The sequence below is a fragment of the Anastrepha ludens genome, chromosome X, assembly GCF_028408465.1.
Source record: "Anastrepha ludens isolate Willacy chromosome X, idAnaLude1.1, whole genome shotgun sequence".
NCBI lineage: Eukaryota > Metazoa > Arthropoda > Insecta > Diptera > Tephritidae > Anastrepha > Anastrepha ludens.
Genome location: NC_071503.1, coordinates 47,287,262 through 47,301,040, shown reverse-complemented (window position 1 = coordinate 47,301,040; position 13,779 = coordinate 47,287,262). Strand labels below are relative to the sequence as shown.

General features: G+C 40.2%; 1 protein-coding gene across 1 annotated transcript; it reads left to right on the top strand.

The window, feature by feature from the left end:
* The first annotated feature begins 11,005 nt into the window (after window positions 1-11,005).
* LOC128869369 (uncharacterized) lies at window positions 11,006-12,165 on the top strand. The gene is made up of 2 exons (XM_054111910.1): window positions 11,006-11,265; window positions 11,336-12,165. Exon 2 carries the CDS (start codon window positions 11,359-11,361, stop codon window positions 11,818-11,820), a length of 462 nt encoding a protein of 153 aa, XP_053967885.1. The 5' UTR covers window positions 11,006-11,265; window positions 11,336-11,358; the 3' UTR covers window positions 11,821-12,165.
* The last annotated feature ends 1,614 nt before the right edge of the window (window positions 12,166-13,779 follow it).

Here is a 13,779-nt window from a genome sequence, read left to right as displayed (position 1 = left end):
ATTCTCTCGCTCTGAAACCCGTCAAAAAATGTCATACGACAAGAATCTGAAAAGAACGGATTAGGATGTATATAGGGAAAATCTGCTGAGCCCAAACCCATCAATGGAAAATCCAGATCTCTTGGAGGAAGCTATCGATGATCTGGTTGAGATCTTCTTTTCAGCTTGCAATAAAGCTCTCGAAAGCTCCTGCCCTCTTAGAACACTCCCTAGGAAGGAAAAACCTCCTTGGGTTCACAGTTGAGCTTTCTGAGCTTAGGGCTTTGAGAAGATGCTATTTTAATAGGGTTAAAGGAATTAAGTTTCCCTCATGATGGGAACTGTATAAGGTGGGACAAGGAATCTACAAGCGCGCAAATTAAGAAGGTCAAGAGGGACTCTTGGACAAACTTCACATGAGGAGCTCCGCTTCCTTGGGATATCTAAGGAACGAATCGGGACGTTGGGCGACGAGCCCTGTATCTAGTAGCACCATCCTGGGAAGCACACCAATCTGACTTCGTAACCGGATTGGATTGTGGTGTTGGAGCTGGTATATATTCCATTTTTCTGCCATCTGTATGGACTGTGGTATCGAAGTTGTTTTAGAGAGAATCCCTTATTCCATTCTTTCTTAGATGGAAAGAGTGTGGCAAAATTCCTATTGAACGTTACCGTCGGGACGATGTGGTCAGTCCTCACCGAGGTTGACTGAGCTCGTCACAATAATAGACTAACGTGACCATGCGTTTTTTCTTTCCAGCGACCCGCTTCATTTAACCTAAACGCACTCATGGTTGCCGTCTTCTTTATATGTAGGTCTATTGGAATAACGTGTGTCAGTGCATTGAGAGTCTCTCTAGGATCTGACCGTTATTGCACAGGCTGATCTTTGTATTCTGTCGAGTAATTTGGAATTGTACTCTCTCCCTAGAGCTTGCCATCAAACTACAGAACCATACGATAAAATAGGTCGTATAACCGCCTTATGCAGCCATAATGTATGCTTAGGTTGAAGACCCCATCTTCTTCCAAGCATACGTTTGCAGGCATATAAAGCAATTTCTGCTTTCCTTACCCGTTCTTTGACAATTAACTTCCAGCTAAGTTTGGAGTCCAGAATTACCCCTAAGTACTTTGCACTGGGTGATAGTGAAAGAGTTTGTCCGTTGATATTTGATAGGGTAAAAGTTGATACCTTGTATCTGGTGGTAAAAAGCATAAGTTCTGTTTTACGCGGGTTTAAAGTTAGGCCACATCCTGTGGCCCAAGAGTTAAGCTCGCCTAACGCTCTTTGGATAATCCCACTGACCATATTGGGACACAGTCCTGACACCATTAGCACCACATCATCAGCGTACGCCCCCTCTTTAATGAGGTAGCTGTCTGGTTAAGCAGAACTGTCACTACCTTCAGAGGAATCTATATTTACCCCGATAGCCACGCGGTGATTAAATCTCTTTTTGGGGTTGTCACTAATTTTATCACTGCTCGCAAATGCCGGACATCTCTTAACGAGACAGAGGAATATTTCCGCATCCATTTGATATGGGTACCAGGGAATTGTAAGGCAGACAAATTAGTGGAGGGCAATACCAGTCGCCACCCTCTTGATATGGAGATTACAGTTATACCCCTCCCGACCTACAAACTAAAGGGTTTTCCAAACAGAGGCGTTATTTGGATATTCAAAGAAAAATGATATTTTTTAATATAAATAATCGGATGTTTATTTCATTATAAAGAGGAAGGTAAACCGTTAATAGTGGAAAATAACATCAGGCAAATGACGACCACGACCACGCTTACAGGACAATATCCTTTTCATGAAATTTTCCTAAACCGAATTGCAAAGTGGCTGCCCTATGTTCTCGATAGCCTCACGAATTCCAACTCTGAGGTCTTGAATCGATCCTGAGCTGTTGGCGTAGACCTTCTCTTTCACGTGGCCCCAAAGAAGAAAGTCACAAAGTGTTAAATCACAAGATTCAATTCGCATTCCATTCACCAATAACACCTGTTATTGGAAAACCCTATACATGGTGCAAGTAGCATTGTCATTTCCTGCACGAGATGGTTTGATAGTCTGACATGCAATGCTACAAAAAAAACTTGGCGAAAATGGAACGCTTGTCGCTCAAACGCGCTACTTAATCGGTTAAGAAAAACGTTTCTATGTTAGTTGCTTTAATCACAGGCCACAGTCTTAGAGGTCGACATGCTCAAAGATGGAACGTAACTTATTTCAACTATTGCAGAAGCTGAAATAATAAGAAAGAGGAAGAGTCCATTAGACACCTTTTCTGATACTATCCCGCGTGGCATGCCACTAGGTTTAGATACTTTGGCCCGACGGTTCTAAATTATACTGATGACCTTAGGGATACCTATCTACATACTATGTCGTTTAACTGGAGAGCTTGAATTGCAAGTGGAAACTGCAGCAACGTTGCCATTGATCACTATAGATACCACCAAAGACGTAGAGGGCAAGCTGGAAAACAAGGAATACCTCGCAGCAATGGTGATATACAAGTAGAAAAATATTACAAAGTAAAAAAAAATATAATTTGTTGTATTCACATTTTTACAGAAAATGTACTTGTACCATTTGAAAGGCGGTAACGGTGATATTATTTAATTTTGATGGGCAAAAACAGAAAATATCTTTAACTAAGCTCAAACTCATGAATGAAATTTTATACGGTATTAAATGCCTTACTTATTTACAGTTTTAAAATATACAAATTCAATTGTTTTTTTTTCGTTTCAGACGTTTTCCCGACTGAGGGCCGCACACATTTTGAAAAGGCGCTATAGAGAGATAGCGAGAGACAAAAGCTTAAACGTACATTATTCCCTATCCTTCTCCATTTGACCTGTATAATGTAGTCGAAAGCTTTCAAATTTATAAGTGATGATATAATTATTTAGTGATATCGCATATTTATGGTAAGGTATTGTTGCAATGACGAAGTTTCGCGAACCGACTGGCAACAATAGTGAACGAAATGCAAAAACACAAACATGAATTAGCCTTGATTGCGACAGCAGACCGCGAGACAGAGCACGCTTTCTGAATCTACTGTTAAATGAGTTACTCGAAGACGACAGGTGACTTCACCGCATAAACGGGGTTAAGTTAACTGCTATAATAATAGAACTCGCCAGAATATACGGGCTGCCAAAGGGGCATGCACATAGATTATTCAGTTGGAAATTGAATTTGTAAGGGAATAAACGAAAAGTAATTGAGTTATTCAGTCTTAAGATGATCGTGTGCATTTAAAGTAAAATGCTTGAAATAAAGTAAGGCAAGTGTTACAGTAAATCTTTTATAAGCGATGGTTAAATTTCAAGGGCCGATGTTGAATGTGAACCACACCTAAACGTCAACGACACCGTTGGACTTCTTTCTTTGGGGTTATTTGAAAAAGAGGGAAGTCGAAGCTGGAAACAAACCGGCCCATAGTAACCAGACATTAAAAAATAAATAATTGGCGCGTACACTTCCGTTAGGTGTTTGGCCGAGCTCCTCCTCCTATTTGTGGTGTGCGTCTTGATGTTGTTCCACAAATGGAGGGACCTACAGTTTCAAGCCGACTCCGAACGGCAGATATTTTTATGAGGAGCTTTTTCATGGCGGAAATACACTCGGAGGTTTGCCATTGCCTGCCGAGGGGCGACCGCTATTAGAAAAATGTTTTTATTAATTTTGCCTTCACCGAGATTCGAACTAACGACCAGACATTGAGTACGAAAAATTTAAGCGTCCAAAATTTGGTTTTGACTTAATTATTTAGGTTGGCAATAATTGTCTCCACCGTAGCCGAATTCGGAATTCAGAGAGAACGTAGACTCGAATCTCTGTGAAACACCAAAATGAAGAAAAAGTTTTTTCTAATTGCGGTCGCCCCTCGGCAGGCAATGACAAATCTCCGAGCGTATTTCTGCCATGAAAAAGCTTCTCATAAAAAAAAACCATTTGCCGTTCGGGGTCGGCTTAAAATTGTAGGTCCCTCAATTTGTGAAACGGACTCAAGACCCACGTTACAAATAGGAGGAGGAGCTCGGACAACCACCCAAAAATGGTGTAAGCGCCAATTATATGGTACACAGTTTGTGTCAGAAAAAAGGAACCGGGATTATTCATAAAGTATAAAAGATATATATTTAAAATTAAATTAAATTTACATGAAAGTATCTACAAAGCTACGAACCGCATTTACTCAATAAGCCGTGTAGTCTCCGTCGTGGTCGAGTATAGCCTGGCACCTTCTCGGCATTTGAACAAGCTTTTCTGCGTAGCTCCTCCACAAACAGGACTAGATTTTACGAACTTGACGCACGAGTTGCTTTAAATCGCGGACTGGCTTTCCGGCAAGATGCGTTTTCATATTATAATAGGTCTATTTATAAGTTCGTGCGGTTTTACAACAGATGGCGTAACTTGATTATTATTCCATCGATCCACATTTCCAAACATTCATTGGAGAGCTACTGTCGTAAGGCACAAACGTCAGTATAAGTTTTTTATTTGAAGCGTAAACAACAATATTTTTACCATACTTGAAAATGTCGAATTTCGTGCCAAATAATGTGTTTTTGCGGGGAATTCTTCTTCATTATTTTAATATGAAGAAAAAAGCAGCCGAAAGTCATCGTATCTTGGTGGAAGTTTATGGTGAGCATGCTCTATCTGAGCGAACGTGCCAGAAGTGGTTTGCACGCTTTAAAAGTGGTGATTTTGGCTTGGAAGACGAAGAACGCGAGGGTGCGCCGCCAAAGTTCATGGATACCGAATTGGAGGAATTGCTCGATCAAGATCCGGCTCAAACGCAAGAAGAGGTTGCAAAAACTTTGGGAGTTGATCAATCAACCATTTCCAAACGTTTAAAAGCCATGGGAATGATCCGAAAGGTAGGCCATTGGGTGCCGTATGAATTGAAGCCAAGAGACGTTGAACGCCGTTTTATGGCATGCGAACAACTGCTTCAACGGCACAAAAGAAAGGGTTTTTTGCATCGAATTGTGACTGGCGATGAAAAGTGGGTCCATTACGACAATCCAAAACGTCGGGCAACGTATGGATACCCTGGCCATGCTTCAACATCGACGTCGGCGCAGAATATTCATGGCCTGAAGGTTATGCTGTGTATCTGGTGGGACCAGCTGGGTGTTGTGTATTATGAGCTACTGAAACCGAATGAAACGATTACGGGGGATGTCTACCGACGACAATTGATGCGTTTGAGCCGAGCACTGCGAGAAAAACGGCCGCAATACGCCGATAGACACGACAAAGTTATTTTGCAACATGACAATGCTCGGCCACATGTTGCACAAGTGGTCAAAACATACTTAGAAACGCTCAAATGGGATGTCCTACCCCACCCGCCGTATAGTCCAGACCTTGCGCCATCCGATTACTATCTCTTCCGATCGATGCAACATGGCCTGGCTGACCAGCACTTCCGTAATTACGATGAAGTCAAAAAATGGATCGATTCGTGGATTGCGGCAAAACCGACCGAATTTTTCACAAAGGGAATCCGTGAATTGCCAGAAAGATGGGAAAAAGTAGTAGTAAGCGATGGACAATATTTTGAATATTAAATTTGTAACCATTTTACGTCAATAAAGTTTCAAATTTCGAAAAAAAACCGCACGAACTTATTCATAGTCCTATTATTTCCCCATTTTCAGTGGGATTGGCATTTGGGGACTGGGAAGGCTAGTCCATTACTGTGACGCCATTTTCTTTTTCTGTTGTTTCTCAATGTGTTTTCCTGAGAGCAATGGTTTTGATGATGCGGGACGGTAGGATATGTTCGCCTCTCTTGAAATTGAAATTGAAATTTGAAAAGGTCGAGCCAAGAAGCACCAGGAGATTTGGTGGCCTCTAAAACACTCAGGCTAAAGAGCCCATTGTATTTAAAGCTCTGGAAAGGGGGTAGATAGTCAAGGAGGGAGGGAGAAAAGTATCAGAGACAGAGATAGGAAAGAATAGAAACGGAGATAGAGATAGTTAGTCCTGTGAGAATTTTCCAGATTCTTTGGCGAATCTGTAAATATCCTCCAGTTTTAGAGAACGAATATTACTCATTCTCATGTGGTCTGAACCCAACTCTCGTAGCCTTGCTCTAGCAAAGGCAGGACACTCACAAAGAAAGTGCTCAGTGCTATCCGCCTCCTCCAAGCATGACAGGCGTACCGGGTTCTCGATGATTCCAATGGTGGTCATATGCTGAACCCATGGGTTGTCTCCTGTAATGATGCCGACCATCAACCGAATATCTTTCCTTCTAAATTTTAGTAGAAAGTTTGACAATTTTCTGTTCGGACTTGTCACAAAACTTGCAGTTCTGCAGCATTCCAGACCGGACCATCGCTCTTTATGTAGATTGCCTCCATAATCGTTGATCCAATTCTTGATTCCTGCGGGACTGATTCCGATTATTGACTCTGGCCCCTGTGGGGGCACCGCTGATCCACGGTTGGCCAATTCGTCGGCAATTTCGTTTCCTTAAACACCGGAGTGTCCCGGAACCCATATAAGTACAAGCCTGTTTTGTCTTGCGACAGAATTAAGCTTCTTCTTACATTCTTGAACAATCTTTGAGGTTTGCTTCGCGTTCTCCAGGGCCTTCAATGCAGCCTGACTGTCACTGAAGACTCCAATCTGTTTCCCGCTCCATCTCCTCTCGATTATCCATTCGGCTACTTTTAGGACGGGAAAAACTTCTGTTTGGAAAACAGTTGCCACTCCCCCCATAGCATAGTCATACTTATTACTATCGTTTAATTATTATCCGGCTCCAGATCTTATTTCAGTCTTGGACCCATCGGTAAAGAAAATATCCGTCAAACCTCGCTGCATGCATTCTGGATTGCTCACGCAATGGAAATCTGACATCAAATTTAATTCCAAATGAAACTGTGGGTATCAGATCATCTTTAGGTGCCAAAAACAGTGGATACTGCTCCGACAGCAACTTAAAGATTTCTCTGTGTCCCGAAGTTCCATCTTCCTGCCAGAAACCATATTTATGGAGTCTACACATTGCTTTTATCGCTTCCTGTTGTATCTTAAGATCCAGGGGGAGCAAATCAAGCATAGCATTTAGGGCATCACCAGAGGTTGTACTCATGGCACCCGTGATGCATAAACATACACTTCTTTGCAGCCTGTATAGTGCCCGGATTGTGGACTTAACCATGCTCCGTCGCCACCAGACCACAGAGGCGTAAGTGATGATTGGTCTGATAAGTGCTGTGTATATCCATAGGACCACAGCAGGTTTCAGACCCCAAGTTTTGCCAAAGGCTCTACGGCATTGCTGAAAAATCTTCAATGCACGATTCACCTTCAGTGAAACGTGTGTCTCCCAAGTCAGCTTCTTATCCAAGATTACTCCTAGATATTTAACTCCGTTGGAAAGACCAAGTGTCACACCTTTCAGTGTTGGAAGACTGAGTCCATCCAATTTCCGTTTTCTCGTAAACAAGGCTATGGTGGTTTTCGGATTAACGAGAAGACCTTGTCTCATGCACCAGTCATCGATTTTATCAAGAATCCTCTGCCTTTTCGTGCAAAGCCTTCTCAAGGATATATCCGATGTTAGCGCACAGACCTCGTCCGCATATGCTTGGACGTGAAAGCCGAGTTCCTGCATCTCCACTAATAGAGAGTCTACGACGAAGCACCACAGCAGCGGAGAAAGAACACCGCCTTGGGGACATCCTTCCTTGGCCCTGACTGTGATTTGCTCGTCGCTGCTCCCACCAGCGGTTAACAGCCTCTCAGAGAGCATGGAGTATATCCGTTTTATAATGGCTTGATTAACTCCGTGTCGTTCGGCAGAAGAACATATCGAGCCGAAAGTGGCATTATCAAAAGCCCCCTCAATGCCCACGAACACGCCCATTGTGTATTCGTTAGCTTCCAGCCCAGCTTCAATCTTGCTAACAAGATCGTGTAAGGCTGACTCACATGATTTTCCACTCTGGAAAGCGTGTTGCTTTGTACTAAGTGGACTTCTCGGCAATACCCCCACTCAAATATGTTTCTCTACCAGTCGTTCTAGACTTTTCAACATGAACGATGTCAAACTGATTGGTCTAAAACTTTTTGCTAGGGAATAGTCATTTTTTCCTGGTTTCGGAATAAATACTACTCTTACTCGTCGCCATTGGGATGGCATATAACCAAATGCAAGACAGGCTGTGAAGGTACTTTTCAGGGCCTCAATCAGCCTGTCTCCTCCTTTTTTAAGCATTGCTGGATATATTCCGTCAGGTCCAGGGGACTTAAAGTTCTCAAAGGAAGATAAGGAAAACCTTATCGATTCCCTTGTCACTATTCGACTAGCAATATACCAGCTGTACCTAGAGGTTCCACCGTTGCTACCGTTATATTTCATGCCACTCTCTATTTCAGAGAGAGTTCTACTACCCGGAAAATGGGTTTCGAGTAGAGCATTAAACGTTTCTGATTTAGAAATGGTGTATGAACCAACAGGTTTTCGAATTGAATCCAGCCGTACTGAGCTTGTCTTAATGAAGGACCTTACAAAGTCTCGCTGTTTCCCTCATTTCTTCGACGTTACTGCAGAAATTTCTATAGGATTCAAGCTTGGCTTTCCGTACTTTTTTCTTATATTCTCTCTGTGTAAGTCGATGATTAGCCCAGTCCTCTTCTGTTTTGGTCTTCAAGGCCTTATTAAGAAGTTTCCTGGACCGTACACGAAGCTTCGACAGTTCAAGGTTCTACCAAGGAACCGCTTTCCCCTGTCTACTTTGCCTGAGTGGGCACAGTTCCTCAAAGCAATTCATTAAAGTACCTTCTAATTTCTTAGTAGCATCTTCAATCATTTCTGCTGATTTGAGTTTTTTCAGGTTTGGTAATCGCTCTGTTACAAGCTCACCATACCTGTTCCAGTCCACATTTCGAGGATTCCTACCGGAAGGTATTGATATTGTGTCACTTCCCAGTCGGTATTCGATAAGACGATGATCAGAAAGAGAGTCCTCTTCCAAAACTCGATATCGGTTGATTTGATTTCCAACTGACCTATTGGTTAGTGTTAAATCAATCACCTCTTGTCTCCTTCTGGTCACAAAAGTTGGTTTGTTACCAGTGTTTTGAGTGGCCAAATCAGATGACAGGATAAAATTGAGTAACTTGAGATCTCTGGGTTTGTATTTGCTGCTTCTCCATACTTTAATCTGTGAATTTGCATCACAGCCCACTATTAGCCCCAGACTATTGGATTCTGCATACTTGATTACTTCTCTTAGCTCCCTCGAAGAAGGTGGCTGTAAAGAGTCGTAGGGTAGGTAGGCCGAACTATGATAGCTTCGACACTGTTCCCACTCTTCCAGTACTTTATTTTCGCAACAACGATGTCTCTGGAGCATAGCTCTTTTTACATCGTGTGTTCGATCAACCTCGGCATGATAATACATGCTCGCGATCTCACATTCCCTTCACAATGAAGTATTTGTCCCCACGACATAGCACCTAGACCACAGATACGCTTGTGACATACCCATGGTTCTTGTATATTATGTCGACGTTCGATGGTGTTGATACTCTACCTTTTTAGCAAGAACTGATCGTGCTTGGCGTAGTCACAAATAAGGGTCCCGGTTAAAAAGTTGGACAATCACTTTATCCTGCTATTTTGTCGTTACTCGCTTCAAGCCGCGCTCGGAAAAGTCATCAACATTTTTGTAGGCTTTATTCCACTGATTCCACATCACACCAAACTTTTTTGATTTTTTAATCACTATTGCTCGTTTCGAATGCGTGCATTAAAAGGTCGCCTCCCTCATCTTGGTTTTGTTGCGTTTACTGGAAAGTTTCGAACATCACTAACTTGAGTTATCACTGTCGTCGTAGCCCTTGAGTGGGACTACGAAATACATCTTGAAGTTATAAGACAAAAAGAGGTTGTCTGTAAAGTCGGTTTACTGAAGATAACGGGTGATTTTTTAGCTATTATCCTTTTAAACAGTTGGTTTAACAGCTGACGCACGTTTCGTTTCACTGTCAAACATCTTCAGTTTGGTCTATAATTTAACGATGAATCGTCTTACAAACGAACAACGCTTGCAAATCATTGAATTTTATTATAGAAATGCGTGTTCTGTTAAGAAAGTTTAAGATCCACATTTTTATCGAAAAATTGTGTTCAGCGACGAAGCTCATTTTTGGATCAATGGGTACGTAAATAAGCAGAACCTTCGATATTGGAATGAAGATCAGCCAAAAGAATTGTAAGAGCTACCAATGTATCCAGAAAAGGTCACAGTTTGGTGCAGTTTATGTGCTGGAGGCATTTCTATGTGAGATTCCGGCCGAAACTTTGGAAAGAGTATGCCAAAATTGGACTAAGCGAATGGAGCTTTTGAAGTGCAGTCGCGGTCAACATTTGCATGAAATAATCTTCAAGCATTAAATTATATGGACTGTACTATCGATTTAAATAAAAATTGCATGCATTTTTCTGAAGTTTACTTGTGTTTTTTTGAGAAACTTTCCTATAGCTCTTCAAAAATCGCCCTTTAGTTTAACGTGTCAACGTCATAAGAAAATACTGAAGGAATGGTTGCATTTTTCAAAAGAAAATTTTTATTTTATTTGTTTGATAGATATTTTGTATGGATATAGAGAAGGAGGTAAATGGAATCGTAATGGAATTGATCAAGTTACATTTACACAAACGTAACTTGACGAAACATTTATCAGATTCATGAAAGATATGCTCAATTTCGATTGTGCATCAGACGTTAATAAGTCAACAACACTAAGAGGCAACATCATCGATTTGACTTTTTCAAGACATATTCGCCCTTATCGCGAGTTATATTTTCTCCCGAAAAATTTCACCTTTTTTGTTCGCCTTATCGGCATGGTATTTTTCAAGTTCGAAAAATATTTCGCTTTATTGGCAACTCTTTATTCGGGCGAAATGAACGAGCGGGAAACCGAAATTTATTCACTTTTGTTTTGCAGGCGAACACGAAAGAATTCAAATGCTAATTTTTTTTTTTCTTTTATGCAATAGACATTTTTTAAATAAATGTACTCTTATTTTTAGGAGTAAATCAATAAATAAATCGCAATCTGAGAGGCTGTTCGATGAAATACTGCAAAACCCAGATATTGCAAGAGGGTTTGTGAAAGAAAATTGCCAGAAGGTGGCCGAATTCTGCAAGCAGCTTACTTTGGCGTTAAATAGCGTAGGCCCGCCTATTAAGACTGAGTTTGAGTGGAAAAAGGTAAAAAGTTATGTTTATAAATTTTATAAATTATAAATTTATAATAATACTGACCAAAAACGCTACGTAGGCAAGAAGGCTTCACACAACAAAATGCATGAAAGAGGAACAGGAGGCGGACCCAATGGAACACAGACTTTTTCGAGTGCAGAAGAGGCAATATACCAACTGCTAGATATTAAAGAATCTGTTGATGGCATTGAAACTTCCCAATGCTATGGTTTGCCTGCAAAAAAAGCAAGGGTCAATCCTAATACGGAAGACTTGTCAGAAATTGTTGTTTTGGATGAAGAAGTTCCTGGTAGTAGCGCGTGGGTTTTTGAACCTCCTCAGCATCAAAGCGAATATTCACCAAAGAGCAGCAAGCAGCCAAACAGTGCAACGAAGCCCAAAAAGCAAACAAGTAGTGAATTGGTCATAAAAGAGCTGGAAACACAACAAGAACTATGCACTAAAGTAGGCGAAACTTTGGAAGAGATGAAGACGCAAAAAAGAAATGCAATACGGTACAAAAAAGATATATCTTACATTAGAACGTTTATCCGATCAAAATGAAAAAAAACTAAATGAAATGGAAAGAAATAATTTAGAATTGGAAAAGTTGCGTAAAATAGAAATCGAAAACCTAATTGCAACAAATCGAAGGACGTTAGAATTAAAGGAACTAAAAATAGAAATTTTGCGAAATTGCCAATCCAAAGACTAAAAATAATTTAAGTAAGACTGATTTTTATCATTTTAAATACAGTGGCGAACTAAAATATTGGCACAGCTAATTTTTCATATCTGCTAAAATATTTAATGTAATAAAAGTGTTTGCAATATCTGTACGAATGCGCTGACCTTCTGTCAGATAAATACAGTTGACTTCGACAATTTGTTGATTATCTGCCCTGCAAATCTCATTGAATTCTCCATTAACAGATGGGTTAGAAAAATGTAGATCACTTTTGTAATGAATGCAAATATTATGCAACGCAGCGCAAACGTTAATTAGACAGGCCTGCAAAATCTCACTTTTTTACAGCTTCTAAAACCGCTATGGGTGTTTCTTGAAGGTTTTTTTATGCTGAAAACGAATATGACCTTGAAAATGCTCCAGCACGTCAGGATTTTTGGCAATTTGAGGTTAAATAGTCAAAAAATGCAGATTTTGGCCATTTTTTTTAATTTTTTTTTCGAGCAAGGTAAAGTTTTTATTTAATTTTCCACAACGGCATCGCAAAGTACTACTCTTTAGCTTTAAGGTCATTTTCTTTTAAATATTTTTACGACTAATATAAAAAAAGTTATTCTATTTTGAATTGGAGACTTTTCGATATGCAAATTCAACCTTTCTAACTCCCTAACGCCCCTGTAAAGGGCGAATTCAAAATAGTATAACTTTTTTAAAAATGTATTTTAAAGCTGAAGACTTGCCTCAAATTGCCAAAAATCCTGACGTGCTGGAGCATTTTCAAGGTCATATTCGTTTTTAGCATAAAAAACCTTCAAGAAACACCCATAGCCGTTTTACAAACTGTACCTCGCAGGACTGTGAAATATGTCCGATACATTTTGGTACATAAACTTTATTCTTACTTAATTGTAAAATATGAAAAATTGATGGGTGATATAACTTTTTAATAATTTTTTTTGTAATCAGGACACCAAATTACAAAGTAATTAGTTAAAATTATCGAAAAAGTTTTTTGGTTGTTGGCCTATGTTATTTTTACTGCCTTTACAGGACCATAGTACAACTCTCTAGCGCTTAACAGACACCTCCATCGGTTTTTTAGAACACCATTTGTTCTTTCGATTATATTTCGACAACGTGTGTGTACTTCATTAAATTTTGCCTGAGCTGAATTATTTTCTGGTGTTCTATATGGAGTAAGTAGTCACGGCTCTAGCGGGTACCCAGCGTCTCCTGAAAAGTTTGAAATTATATATGCTCTTCGTTGGTTTTAATCTGTTACCTAGTAACCAAACTCTGTTGTGGGTTCGCAAATATTTTCCCATCATTTCATGTCATAAGCTGCTTATGTTCCACATAAAGGCATCGTGGCAAGCACCAGGATGTGTCGCATCTATTAAACGAATCTTCAGATTACTATCGCATACCTGAAAAGCCATTTATGTATACCTATTTATTTCTTACTTTAACTTTAATTACGAATATAGTACTTACGAGCATAACGTTCAAACTGCATTTGCCTTTTCTGTTGTAAAATTGATGAATGTTTTTTGAAGGGGATATTACGTTAATGTGTGTTCCGTCAACACATCCTATAACTCCTGGCATTGCGTATCGCAAACATGCGCTCTATTTTACAATAGGCGGAATTCCGAATTTCTGCTTCAATGGTGGCAAAGAGTTAGTAAGGACATCTAGCAAGTACTTAAATGCCGGCTTGTTTAGCCTGTAATATTGCCGGAACCTAAAAAATAAGACATTAAATTAGTATTGCAAATTCCCATTAGCATTTTTTGTTATCTCACATTGAATCACTTAGCTCCAAAGGGCTGGAA